General features: G+C 33.2%; 1 protein-coding gene across 6 annotated transcripts; it reads left to right on the top strand.

The window, feature by feature from the left end:
* The first annotated feature begins 872 nt into the window (after positions 1–872).
* On the top strand, positions 873–14,006 carry LOC117343584 (mucin-5AC-like). 6 transcript variants are annotated; one of them, XM_033906009.1, is made up of 7 exons: positions 873–1,501; positions 6,708–6,969; positions 7,277–7,344; positions 7,878–7,889; positions 9,365–9,505; positions 10,090–10,146; positions 11,996–14,006. In XM_033906009.1, exons 1-7 carry the CDS (start codon positions 1,258–1,260, stop codon positions 12,070–12,072), a joined length of 861 nt encoding a protein of 286 aa, XP_033761900.1. In that variant the 5' UTR covers positions 873–1,257; the 3' UTR covers positions 12,073–14,006. The 6 variants fall into 6 exon arrangements, 5 of the variants coding, with proteins under 5 accessions (XP_033761900.1, XP_033761901.1, XP_033761903.1 ...); XM_033906013.1 differs by lacking the exon at positions 873–1,501 and adding an exon at positions 5,077–5,186; XR_004536042.1 differs by having other exon boundaries at positions 9,365–9,574; positions 9,663–14,006.
* The last annotated feature ends 1,543 nt before the right edge of the window (positions 14,007–15,549 follow it).

Below are 15,549 nucleotides of genomic sequence, written 5' to 3'. Positions count from 1 at the left end.
CGTTTTTTATTTCCAGAAAGTTTTACAACAAAAAGCCTTATCGTCGTTCACATTATAACAATTGGAAATATTCCGTTTTTATCTGCGATATCAAATTATTGATGCCTTTAATATACCTTTACTTGTGTTTCAGTTGTAATCACCTTCGTTTTTGACTTATTTTGAATTTCTGGAGATCGCTTCTAATAATTTACCTAGCGGTTCCGTTATAACCACCACGGTTTGCACTTTGAGGACATGACATACTTTGACTTATATGTATGGTAAGTGTTTACTACAAAGTATATAAAAAAAAGTACATAAAGTGCCCAAGTATCAGATATGGTGACCGTAAACTTAATTACTTCTTCAAAATATAAATGTAAACGAACTGTGTTGGTGCCATCCGGATCGATTTGGGGAATACTTGATATCATCACCTGTGTTGTTTATTATGGATATTGGTGAATTATTGGATTCAGGTGATGCGTCATGTGATCAGACGTTGAGACTGTCGTATTACTTGGATCTGACCTAGATTCGATGAAGCAGAAGGCATTTATATTCCGGCAAGACAAACCTGATCTTGTTTTGCATGTGGTTGTTGAAGGTTCTTTGCAATCATTCATTGTTCCATTGTTTGCATTAATGTTTCAATCTCGTATACACTGTAGTTAATATCTTGATTTGCTCCAGACAGTGTATCCTGGTAAAGACAAATGTATTTGATGAAAAACTGAATAGAGGAAAAAAAATCATTGGAATGATACTTTATATTTTTTGAAGTAGACAACAAGCAGACACGTCTTCACTAATACCCCTAACCATCGCTCTTGTATGTGTATACAGATCTATACACGGAAGTCAAATTGCCTTCATCTGAGTCAAACCTGAATCATATCACCTGTAGTTGAAGGGTCGTCCTTCTTGTCACAAATGATACTTTACTTACACGGACTCAATACTAACGATAATTTTTATTGGCTGAAATAAGAAAATGATGTCCATGTGATCGGAAAACGCAAATACATTATACAGGTGATGATATGTCAAGGAAACAGGATAAATAAGTAAACATGTATCGGTAAGACACGGTTTCTGGATGAACTGGGGATGAAAGCAGATCTCATGGTAACTTTCCGGTGAATTTGAACATACCTTAAACTTGTGTTTGCAGTAAAAATTGCTGGAGTCCATTTCAAGGTGGTTTTTCGAATAAGTTTTTTTTTATATAGAATATAATCCTCGTTGCGGAAATATACCGATCTTTAATAAACTATGGGCGCGTTGATGTTGGTTTATATTCTAATGGGTGTATTTGGTGTGGGTGTGAACAGCTACCCACAGGGAGCCCCCACACAGACAGAGGCATGTGTGAATCTTCAGCCCGTCCACCGTGAACGTCAAACACAACAGAGGATCCCAAATAGACAGGAGAAGGCCCCATACAGTGTTTTGTTATCTCAACAATACTATGTCGCGTGCGAGAACCCGTCAACGTGTCAGCAGAGACCCATACAAGGTATGTCATGTCAATATAATGTATTTCAGTGTATTAAGTACAATTTATTACACTCAAATATAAGGGGAAATACAATGATCTCCAATACCCTTTGAATGCTACATTGAACTCTTTGGGTTTCTGTTACTTAAAAAATATATATATCTATATATAGTTATAGTTCAACGACTGGAGTTTTTCATTTTTAATCTCATTGCTGTACAAAGATAATGAACTTATCTATATATATAAAAAAAAAACTGAAATTACAATTCTATTGCACAAAAGAGCAAAGAAATTAGATCAAAAGAACTTGATTTGCAGAGATTCATACATTATTTGTTTGGCAGTAAGATAATATGTTGGCTAAAACAATACTATACCGACTATGCAAGGTACCTATGTTTTTATATTATTTATGTCATTAAGGTGACGACAACACAAGAAGTAGGCATGAATGGGAAAAAAACAAAACAAAAAATCAACAAAAACAAAACATATGCAGGGAATGTATCACATAGCAATCGTGATTCTAACTCAAAATGAATAATGCGAGCGTAAAATATCAACAAAGTATCAATTAATATGAAGTTTCTTGAGAAACCAGAACAATACCAAATGTCCCGGAAGAGTGAGCGTAAATAACACAGCTGTATCACATATGACGGTAAATTACAACAGTAATGTCATTGAAAACATGAAGTAGACAGTATATAATGATCATTGAAAAAAGGAAGTAGTTATTGATATAACATTTACCGTCAAACATGGTCATTTCCTGATAACGATTTATTTTGATTCTAATCTCCTGAATAACAAAATAATAACGAAACCATAAGTCCAACTTAAAATCGTTCAAATGAGGGCACACTATGAACAACAATAAAAACATAGCAAAATGATCGTTTTACACTACTGGTGCATAAGAAATAAAAAGAAAATGCTTACTCAACAACTACCCTTTTTTGCTAGGCTCACGTATTTTCTCGCTAAAGCTATAAATGAATGTAAAACTCACTTAATATGTGACATCTATAACTCATATACTCCCAAGTGTAAGGATTCAGTTTTAATTATATTATATACTCTGTGCCATCGTAAAGTCATTTTCTGTTTTCCAAACGTATTAGTTTTCCTTACTTCCACAAATTACTAAAACTACCGATATATTTGTCTGGTGGGTTCATTAAATTGTATATTGATATATTCATTGAATTGGATTGATGTATTTGTTTTTATTTAGTACTAGTATACATCTTTATCGGTTTACCGTATAAGGTTGTGTAGTAAATAAACACAGATATTTCCTGTGGTCAACCAAATGTATCTTCTCCTGGATATGACCTCAGTACGACAAATTATAGCTGCAAGTACTACTAGTACACAAACGGCGTTCACTGTGGCCCGAGGGTACCCAGAGTCAGATCGGCGACATGTCTGTGTATATACATAGTATATCGAGGACATACACGTGTATCGTATAGTATACTCATGTGGTATTTGCGAAAACTGTTTAATTCAAGGATGTGACAAAATTCTTTATAAATAGTAAAGCAATGTTATAGCAACATTACCCTCTTAGTTACTTCAGTTATTTAGTAGATGGAGTTGTTTAATTCCCCTAGTTGTTTAGTTTCTTGAGTAATTTAGCTCCTTGAATTGTGTAGTTCCTTGAGTTGTTTAGTTCCTTGAGGTATTTAGTTCCTTGTGGTGTTTAGTTCATTGAATTGTTTAGTTCCTTGGGGTATTTAGTTCCTTGTGGTGTTTAGTTCATTGAATTGTTTAGTTCCTTGAATTGTTTAGTTCCTTGAATTGTTTAGTTCCTTGAGGTATTTAGTTCCTTGTGTTGTTTAGTTCCTTGAGTTGTTTAGCTCCTTGAATTGTTTAGTTCCTTGTGTTGTTTAGTTCCTTGTGTTGTTTAGTTCCTTGTGTTGTTTAGTTCCTTGAGTTGTTTAGTTCCTTGTGTTGTTTAGTTCCTTGTGTTGTTTAGTTCCTTGTGTTGTTTAGTTCCTTGAGGTATTTAGTTCCTTGTGGTGTTTAGTTCATTGAATTGTTTAGTTCATTGAGTTGTTTAGTTCATTGAGTTGTTTAGTTCATTGAGTTGTTTAGTTCCTTGTATTGATAAGTTCCTTGAGTTGTTTAGTTCCTTCTGTTGTTTAGCTCCTTGAATTGTTTAGTTCCTTGAATTGTTTAGTTCCTTGAGGTATTTAGTTCCTTGTGCTGTTTAGTTCATTGAATTGTTTAGTTCCTTGAATTGTTTAGTTCCTTGAGGTATTTAGTTCCTTGTGGTGTTTAGTTCATTGAATTGTTTAGTGACTTCAGTTGTTTAGTTCCTTGAGTTGTTTAGTTCATTGAGTTGTTTAGTTCATTGTGCTGTTTAGTTCATTGAGTTGTTTATTTCATTGTATTGATAAGTTCCTTGAGTTGTTTAGCTCCTTGAATTGTTTAGTTCCTTGAGGTATTTAGTTCCTTGTGGTGTTTAGTTCATTGAGTTGTTTAGCTCCTTGAATTGTTTAGTTCCTTGCGTTGTTTAGTTCCTTGAATTGTTTAGTTCCTTGAGTTGTTTAGCTCCTTGAGGTATTTAGCTCCTTGTGTTGTTTAGTTTCTTGCGTTGTTTAGCTCCTTGAGTTGTTTAGTTCCTTGCGTTGTTTAGTTCCTTGAATTGTTTAGTTCCTTGTCTTGTTTAGTTACTTGAGTTATTTAGTTCCTTGTGTTGTTTAGTTCCTTAAGTTGTTAATTTATCTCAGTTGTTTAGAAACGTCAGTTCTTTAGCTCCTTCAGGTGATTAGTTCCTTTAGTTGTTTTATTCCTTCAGTTACTTCATTTGTTCCATACAATGCTCTTTGCCATTTGTTTTTTGTTATGTTGTTATTTTTTTATTATTTTTTTTATTCCATCTTGCTTATTCATAAAATAAACATTTCATTTTTCACGTCTTGAAACTGTTATCAGTGTCATATCAGCAATTGCAATTACAGGTTTAATTACACCTAGCTGATCTGTGATTTACTGTAGGTTCTCATTATCTTAGTTGTGTTGTCATATGACTTCAGAAAAGAGGAATATGATGAAAATGTTGCCATTTTATGATTCATATGAGTCTAATATGATATTTTCAGAAACTTGTCATGTCTATGTTACAGAGAGAAATTTATTGCCTTTTCCTTGTCATTAAACATGAAGTAAACTCGTCACGAATATTTCATTTGATCTCATTCAGGCTCGTTGAAATACAGAGTTGTCACAGGAAGATCGTTTGTATCTTACAAAGCAATTAAGAATTTAACAATGAGAATTTTGACTTTATTCTTCCTGTGATACTGTTCTCTACTTTGTATTCGTTAGTGTCTCTCGGATTAGTTTTTCAACGAAACTCCATAATCATAATTACTACTCTTCTTCAAAACAACCATATCATTCTATCGCTACTGGATGTTTCATGCAAGTTTCCGAATGGAAGGGGTCATTGGGAGCCCGGGGGAATAGCAAGGATTTCCCGTAGAAGATAGAATGCTCAGTGATGTAATTTGATGGATTTACTGCCAGAAAGGTACATCAAATCACACGTAACTGCCCGATATATATATATATATATATATACCTGTATTTTACGTGTATAGCCATATCGTCCTAGGTATCCAGTTGTGTGTTGCTATGATCATAACTTTCCCGACTGGTACTATCTTACTCAAGGAGTTTCCGGTAGGTACGTTTATGTCTGACTCAGAAATACATAGATCACATAAGTATTGGATTAGTCTCACTTAATCATTGGTGACTGGATATGTAAATTGTGATTGAACTTGTACATAAATGCAGGGATCCCTTTAGTAATAGTCTCTGAACGTATTCAAGAAGAAAGGTGCATGCAAATGCTTACGCATGCTTTTTGTTATTGTTCTGTTCATTTTGTCATATTACAAATAATGAAATTGTTTGGGGCGCAAAACATACTGTTAAAACAGGATGAGATTGAGATATTGCAGAAAAAAGTACGAATATTAATTAAATTCATCAAAACAGCTTTCAGATACAAGAAATAGTGAGTGGCGATATAAAAATAAGGTTTTATATTTTGAGGATGAACAGATTGAAATGATTTAGGAATGATGTCTAAGGGAAGCAACCACTGTGTTTTAAAAGAATGATATCGTCTGTCCTGAGTGGTTTTTTGGGGGTTTTTTTTCACGACTGAATACAGTAATATGAAAAGCGGAATCGCAAGAGACCCTTCAATGAGTAAATGCGGTAGCAAACCAATCTTTTTTTTAACTATTACAATAAACTAAAAGTGTGAATTACTCGATAAAGTCTTCATATCCATAACCGAAACGTTTGAATAAGTACATGTTGCCAACACTGGTCAATCAAAACTGTAGGGGACATTATTTATCTGTATAAACACATGCTAACATACAACTTCAGAAACTACATAAGAGATGTATAAGGATGTTGAATTCACTCTTCAAATTGAATTTATTTGGTACTGCTTTACATTCTTGTAACACAATAAAATCATTTAAGGACGATGTCATCACGTTATGGATTACAGTAATATATACTTGATAGGGCAACCACACTGCAATACCACATCTGGACGCGGTAGCGTGATATGTCCTGGTAGATATAAGCAAATTGTTCTCTTGCGAGAAGGGAAAAGATAAGATCCAAATTTAATATCCTACTACAAGTCAAGCAATGACGACAGCAGGTGCAGACCTGTTGGAGACATGTGAATAAATGGGATAAATCTTCATCTTCAGGGAATTAAACAAATCGGTCATTCAAACAATGATATTACTGTGTGGCTTGTTATTGCTAATTGTGTTTTAACGAGACACTTGATCCGAACATATGCAGGACATTTGTCACTTTTCAATTCGCTACCTATGCAGTTCCACAAAATAAACAAATTGAACGGCTATAGATGATGATACTATTGTCCTTTAAACCAGAAGTGATGTGCTACATGATTGCACTCTTGTTGTCTTACTCCTTCGGCAACACTGTACAATCGACTGTTCATTCGATTGGCTGAATGGAGTGATGTGCTAGCGTACTTTGGATTAGTTGGTAGTTTAAGATACATTTAAATATACCTTATTCTCTTTTGAGAGGAAAGTTAATTACTGAACAACCACATAATTCCTAAAGTGCAAAGGAACATTATTCTTGTCTCTCTGATGGCGCAGTAGTTATGATTAAAATAAACTTCTTTTTGTTTCAGTTGTAATCAGAGGACAGCCAAATCAGCAGATTCCAGGAGCAGGAGGACGAGGAACACCCTTTCGAGGATTTATAATCCAGGCCAGGACGCCCTCTGGTGGCACCCGAGCATGGGGGCGTTTTGTCCCCCAACAGGCGCGTAACTTTAAGACAATCGCATGCCAGAACGGACCAACACTGACACACACTATAAACAGTGATAAACAGGAAGTTAGGTTCAACTGGATACCGGAACCTGGCATGCGCGAACAAGTACAATTTGTGTAAGATATTTTACTTATCTTTTATTCATTGCATATTTCAAGAAATTCCTTTACTGCAGATAATCCCTAAGGAAAATATTAAGCTCAAGGAGCTAAAGTATCGTATAAAATAAATATCAATATATAAATTAATGTATTAGTGTATAAAGTAGTATAAAATATCTATCTTAAAGAAGTTTTCAATTCGGATTGCTGCTAGATTCCTAATAGAAAATTCATGAAAGTGATTTTATCCTAAACAACAAAATCAAGTTTAAGATTTTTCTCTCGGTCTCTCAATAGTAACTGACATTACTTTCAACTACAGATCCACTATTGTGCAGAACCTTCGGACTATCTATCCCCTGGTATACTCGAGTATCATCAAGCCCACCAGTAAGTATAGCGGACAACTTTCCCCTCTATGATTATACAGTAGGTTCGTCCATATATAGACGTGAGGCTGCTAGGGCCTGCTGTTATTACGGACATTTCCTTTCCTAGTTGCCTTGATCCTATATACGGTCATACCTCTTTGTTTAAAAATCCAGATAAAATATTTTGTAAATAATTATAACATATAAACTTCTATAAAATATTCAGGGGCCCGTTTACAGAGATCCTTTACAATTGTTTTTTAAAATGTTATCATGTTATTCTTGGATTATCTTGGATTATCTTAGCTTTCCAACAAAAAAAAAAGAGATTTTATTTATATATTCATTCATTACGATAATGCACTAAATTATGAAATATATGATGATTAGTGCATCTTCTACGATTTAAATCAGTCAACATTTGGCCTATGCAGTGTGTGCGCTAGGTTTTGAGAAATCGTAGCTGTAACATAATACTTTGAAATATCAACAACAAAACCTCAGGAAACCCTGTTACATCTCCATTTTAACATATTCTGACTATTTTAACAGCACGGACTGGAGGTAAAGTATTCAAAATTTCTTAAAACGATATATTAAACTCTCATGGAATTTTCGCAAATAACATATCTCATTTATAATTTGCAAATGCTACGCTTTTCAGCTTGCTTTTCATGTTAACACTACATATTGGTAAAGACGACGGACTCACTATAATGAAAATATACGAACGGCAAATTCTTAACCACAAACACGTATTGTAGTTGTGTTTATTTCATATCATTACGAGAATTAAGAATGATGTAAAATTGTATACATAATTTTCCCTTTAATAATGCATCTATACAGATATGCGCATGGCTTTCTTTGGATGAAGGTGTTTGGCGAAATAATGTTGATTCAATGGATGAAACCAAAACATCTTGAAACAACAGAAGCTCATAAAAGATAAAATGACACGTAATAAAAATAAAGTTAGAATATATGTAATTACAAACATATTTTTATGAAAACCGTAAATAAATACAGCCGTTGGTTCAGATTAATATATGAAAATATTAACCTCCACGTTAACATGTTTTGAAAAATGAGAAATGAGGAAAATCGCGCATAATCATGGTAGGTTTTCATTTAATCAGAGCCTGTGTGATACCACTGAATCTTTTTTCGAGATATCGAGACGATTTGATGAGGTGCAGAGATATGGATTTGTCTAAATGCACTGGTTAAAATGAAATCTTCTAAAAATGGAAATGAATTTAATAGTCACAACCAAAAACATGGAAAATGGGGCGGAGGCTTTACGTAAGTAATGAAGGTAATTGTATATACTTGTATGATGACTAGCCTCTAGTGTATGAATTGATTTCGTTCATACCTGGTGTAGCTCATGTTGCTTGATTGATTACTAATGTCATTTAAGCTGGAATGTCTCTCGGGACATTAGCAGGCTATATTTAAATCAAATTCCTCTATAAATTTTATAAGTAAAGCCGACCTAAGATATTTTGTTATAAAACCCTGCTTTTAAATGTTAATAGTCGATTGCAAGTACACTACAGGTGATTTATGGTAGAAAACTGCTGACTTTTAATGCATCAATATAAAGGATTAATTTTCTGTCCGAAAGACAAACTCGTGTATTAAAAAGAATAACAAAAAAATCAAAAACAATCGTAGCGTTTTAAAGTGTATCTATCTTAATGTGAAAAATTGTATAAAAAAAATGAAAATTCTAATTAATAAGCTAATTAATTGCAATATTGTGGAAATCATCAATTTTCGTTTCGAGTTATTTTCGTTTCGTTGACTATGTAGTATCTTGTAACGGTGTCGTTTTAATCGAATCATTGCGAATTACCCAGGTTTTCTGTCGGCAGTTTTAATCCTAGAAGTCAAAAACCCACGTCACAGCATCTTTTGAGAGAAAACACAAATTTGGAGTCCCACGAAAATGGATGATTTTCCGTATGTTTTAACATCACACTTACGTATACGTTTAGTGCTTGAACTAACCGCCTGCGCCATGTTTGTTGCAGATGACTTTTTCCCTACTACAACAACTATCACTACCACTTTAACTTTTTCCACTCCAACTACCACTTCGGGTTTCATTTCTAACTCCACTTTAACACCAATCCTCACCACCTCGACAATCACATTGACTACTACAGAGGACGGTAAGTAGTTATCAACGGACACAGTTTCACTATTGTTCATATATTTGCACAGATAATTTTCCTTTATTTATTCTTGCAATCTTCAAATAATTAATTGTTTTCCGTCATTTTCTCTTATAGTGATATGAAAAGACCCGAGCCGCTTTTGCAAAAAAAAATTGGAACTCTGACTTACAGGATATCAAATTACGAGAAATGTTTGAATGCAGAAAATTTTATATTTTTCATAGCTTTAGAACGCGCAAGTACGAAAATATAACTACCTCCAAAGGAAGTGTTAAGATATAGGAACAGTCGTGGAACTTTGATTGCTTGTGTATTTCAACTTATACATAATGTACCCCGCTCCCCCTACTCCCTCCATCTTATTTCGTTTTACACTTCATTCTATAAAGAGGATAATGTGTAGTCAGGAACCATTAATCACTTGTATTTGCATGTATAATACTTTGCAACTAACGCTAACTGGCCGACATAACACGCCTGATTTGAATAAGATGATTAGCAAACTGTAATATGCTTATGCTCATGGCTGTTCGTTGCTACATATTATCCCGCTTATGTGTACTCTACTGACGTCATAGATACAAGCCCCGCCCCTTTCCTGAGCACATTTGCCCCTGCGAGATTCACCACTACAGGTAAGTATACCTTAATAACATGCCGCCCCCATTAGTAAAATGAAATATCCTGAATTATTGTCTGTGCTGTAAATGGCTCGTTTGTATATACAAAACGTATGTTGCTATTAATGCTTTAATAATAATTGCCTAATTGCTTGTACGTTTACTATTATGTTTTTACTTTGAAGAGAAAAATAAACATTTTCGCATTACTGCTCTAATTATCAATCCATGTTTCTGTGATTACATTAATATAATATATACTAGTATATAGATATCAATTGATTTGCTAGTAAAAAAAAAATGAAAATGATACAACTCTATAAACTGTAACAGGAAATGTACAGTCTAATTGCTTTTAGCTCTTGATGAAATTTGAAATTGAATGACAAGCAGCATAGGAAACATGCTATGTATTAGTTAGAAGCGACAGAAGCACATTAAATTGTATCCTGTTTTCACAGCTTTGTCGTTTTAGGGGAGGGCTGGGGAAAGTGATAGCTGTCTGATGATAGTTCCGTAGATCTTGAAGTAATGTTCTTAATGTCAAGATAAGCTACGTCTTCTTATTATAAAGACATTCATTTCGAAAAAAAAAAATTGATATCTTTATTCGGAGATAAAATTGCTTAATATTTACCAAGAAGACATGCCACTTTGAACTATGAGATTAAGTTTACTGCCGGTACAACGCGAGTGGAAATGTTCTAGGTTGACAGCTCTCAAAGAATGCTGAATCTACACTTTATCTCAGTGAGGTTGATTCTGAAGCTACCGATGATCAAAAGACATTTGAGATCTTTGGGTTAACTTTGAGGATTTTGGTGTGTAATATTTAAATAAGCCTCGAGGTAATTCATCAAGATCAACTACGTTCTACCATGGACTTAATCAAGTTAGATAAGTTTTTCAGTGGTTTCAGTGACCGAAATTTGCTAGGAATATGCCAGCAAGATTATATTAAGCTTGGTCCTTTATCTTTATATGAAAAATGACTTGTTTTGCCGTACATCCTATATCTTTGACACTAACTAGTACCGTATATAACCCTAACGGAACGTTAAGAAACAATGGTTTAGATAGGGTTGAATTGTCAACAGTTTCCGAAACGTTTGTAAGAATCGCATGCAAACGTTTTTTTGTGGTATTTTCTGGACTTCGTGCACACATACACATCAGCAATTCGTGCGTACATCTGGGGCATCAGACACAAGCACGGAACTCAGTGTCTCGGCCCTCAATTTGAATAAATATATCACTGACAGCTGGATCTTGTGTTCGTTAGCCAATAGAAGATAGGGGAGGAGCCAAAAGTCAGGTGCCCGTCACCCAGGGTACTTACTGACCGACTGATCAGAGTTTGCCAACCTTAACCTTTTCCGCTCGAATTGTGGCGGCAGTTGTTTTACAGCATCATTTTTTCTTGTATGTAACGTTTCGGATTAGTCTTGTATCGACCGTTAGTTTTAATTATGAGATACGCGATTCGAAATCTTTAGCGTGCATGTATGCTTTTCTATTGCCTTTCTTAATAGTTAAAATTCCTACATCTCCGATTACGAGCAATTATAACTGAATGAAAACAGGAAAAGTATATTGTATTTCATACAGTACCAGCAGTTAAATACTGTTTAAGATTCAAAGTGTAGAAATCATTAATAGTATACCGAAGAAAGTCTATCCTAGACTGGATCTATCTTCGACTCTTAGCGTTAGGTCTTTTTATCATCATTCTTGGGTCGCTACTAGTGATAATTAGGTATACATGTATTAATTTACCGTAGGTGAGATTTTATACATTTGTTTTTGTTTTACGCTGTAGGTGATGTAGAATCTTTAACTGACTTTAGTATTTTTCCCTTTACAGCCTTAATCAGCAGTGGTACAACGAAAAAGGCAGGGCTTACCATGATCCTAGCTTCTTTTGTAATGACATTGTTGTAATGCTTACTGATCGCTTAACATCTTGCGATCTTTCTGAAATAGACTGTATGCCTCCTACACTCACCTCATTGTGTATCATTGGTGATATCTTGTTACCTATTGTTATATACAGTATTACATAGTACATGTATTACAAGTTCTGATATTATATAATTGATGCAAGACCTTATTATTTTATGCTGTAATAAATTATTACATATAATAATGCATTAAATATCAAACAAAATTTGATATGGTGGTGTAATATTGATATGATATCTTATTAGAAAGCTGTACCATATCATTATGCATTTTCATATATTTTGTTTACTTTCTGTTTAGTATAATACTATTAAACATCATCAGCTGTATTTGTCTTAATGACAACAGTGCAATTTTAATGTTAATGTTAAAGAGATTTTTCCTTCAACAATATAACATTTTGTATCATATTTATTCAATAGTTAGTGCTGTAACAGTTATTCTTGTATCTGTGAACTGTGTGTTTTGTGTATGCATGCTTATATTTACAACAGATTTATCGATTTATGAATACCTCGTTAAACCTCATTCAACGTCTTTCAGCAAAGATAGTTCAGCCAGTCACAAATGTAATTAGATAATATGCTTAATCTTTATTTACGTCAATTTGCTTTGTAAATATATATTTTTTTTATACTTTTCGTAATTCAATTGATGACTAATTTTCGAAACATTTACAGCGAAAATGCCCCAGGACATGTATGCATATTGTCCCTGTTGTTGACAGAGCAACGAATACTATCATGTGCCTTCTATATTAAATTATAGCAAGCACAACATTTTGTATCATATTGAGATATTAAGACATAATTTATGTCTTGAAAATATATTTCGAAATGGTTAATTGATCATTAATATAACCACCCATACACTCTAAACTGTTATTAAAGTGTATGTTACTCTTTAAATGACTGTTAAAATAATATCACAGAGAGCAGACCGTTTCATGTGTATGACAGGGTTATTTCCCCTTGTTAGGAGCATTCTAATACAATGATAAGATATTGTACAATGAAACTTAAATAAACAGCGGTAAAAATATACGCAAATATATATAACCATATATTATCATTTCGCCTCTATCTATATTTCGATATGAAATCTTTATATTCGTTTATATTTCAACGTATTTTACTAATTTAGAATTGTTTTAACAATGATCGCATACAATATGAGAACAAAGTTAGGAGATGATATTATCGTATTTTTTGGATTAAATCCTGCAGTTTGACAGAGGAAGACATGAAGTGAAAAAGGAACATTCTATTCTCAGCATTTTAGCGCTTAAATTACTAGTTGAAACATCCCACTTTGATTTACTTCCGGTAGAACTGACGAATTTGTAAAATGCTTCCCAGTGGTCATTTGAATACCGTGATGTATGTATAAGATATTTCAGTTAACTTGCCGATCGAACACGTTTTATCTATTTATCTGAAATGATTGATTTCACAACTATTTAGAAATAATAAAATTTTATTTTGATTTAATGTCATATTTCTACACGGGAGTATAATTTGGTGCTAATCGGGCAAAGCTAAATAGTTAAAGGTCACACTCGACCGTTAGGTCTTCATAAACAAAGATGCAAACGAACATAGCGATTACAATCCATTAAAAGAAGCAGGGTTTTCCATTAATTTTGATGTAATTTCTATGCAATCTAAAATGAAACTATAAAAACGTAATTGTTCTTTGCATTTCCTAGCTTTATTTTTTATTCATTTTTCTTCATTTTATTTTGTCTCTTTATTCTGGCAGCTAATATGCCAAATATCTAAACCATGCAAGACTCTATCTGTGTTTGTCCTGCTTGGAAGACATTTTTTAAAAATCACTTTTCTGTTGTATATTCATGTACATACATATGTAATCGTTCCTACCTGTAAATAAATATCTGTATATATCACAAACAGAGGTTTGTTTTTACTGTTTAATAATTTTAAATAATATCCGTTATTTTTCCTTTTATATATTTCCCTGCCTACAAACTTTTATTACATTATCTCATTATTGACTCATATAATAGTAATTTTCATCCAGGATAAAGAAAATTCGTTTTTACGCTTCATTTAAGAATTATCGAAGTCGTGACGAATTCACTTTGTCACCAACAATGCAAAAAGAAAAGAAATATTATCAAAACCATTTCATGAATCTTTTCCCAGTTTTTTGATTGGCTCAAAAAATGCTAATTTTCACCCATGTTAAAAAAATTCGTTTTACATTTCATATAAGATTGAGCGAATTCGTCACGAATTCTTCATTTCAGTTCACCGCAGACAACGTGAAATGAAAACAAATATTATCAGATGAATTTCATAAATCTCGTATGATAGAAAAGCACATGTTAGATTCCCATTTGTTAATGTGTAATGGCATGACAGAAACAATAATGGGGAAATTGGGAAACTTGAGAACCAAACCAGTGATTAATGAAATTCTGCAATTCTCAAACGTCTTTTCATATGTCTACACATGCCGACCACTGACATTTATATATTTATCTGGGAAGTAAGTATTTCATAAATATGTTGAATTGTGTAATTACTTTCGGTAAAACCAAAAACTATCTTTTATCTCAAAAAGAACATTCTATGACATCTTTCTAATGGATAGTTATAATTTGCGGAATTGACATTATGAAAAGATTTAATCAACTTCTAGACACAGGTATTTAACAATTTAGTAACAACCTACATTTTAGTACAATGAAGATACTGATACAATGTGAGGTGTGAATATTGAGGTACAGCTGTAGCTTTTAGGATAGAGACGAAAAGAGGCCCATTGGTCTTAACGGTCATCTGAGACTAAAACATATAACTATTTTATATGTATCTACAATGTATTTCTAAACAGTTCACAGATAAAAAAAAATATTATAGTTTTGCCCTCATAATTCTAAAACAATTGAATCATTTCCATAAAAATGTGATTTCCCTGCATAAACTATAGTAAAGTTTAGCACCTCCTCAGGGAGAAATATGAAACATTTGGGCCATGAAATGTCGTCCATCAATGAAGAATATCTGACCCAAACATGGGATTTAAACCAAATAGATAACCTAAGATATGTTATCGAAGAAGATTTGAATTGCAATTTATGGAGAATTTTGAACTTTGGCGGGAAAAAATTCTTCAGGGTGCCATACCTGCGTATTCTTTTGAAGATTTGACCTAGACACGTCCACAAAAATCTTTTTTGAAATAATTTTTTTTTCTTTTCTTTTTTCATAATTTTAACCTATGTGACATCGAATGAACGTCAAGGTCATATAAAAGTGAAAAACATCCAGCCTTCATGTGTATAGATAAAAGAGCAGAAATATTTTATGTGAATTATTTTTTCTAATTTAATTTTGGCGCGAAAATATTTGTTATATTTTATTTCGAAGTGCCATATCTCTTTCATTATGCTAAAAATATGTAAGTTTCCTTTATATACTATAGTAA

Source organism: Pecten maximus, chromosome 15 (genome assembly GCF_902652985.1).
Source record: "Pecten maximus chromosome 15, xPecMax1.1, whole genome shotgun sequence".
Classification (NCBI taxonomy): Eukaryota; Metazoa; Mollusca; class Bivalvia; order Pectinida; family Pectinidae; genus Pecten; species Pecten maximus.
This window is presented reverse-complemented; position numbering and strand designations above follow the sequence as displayed.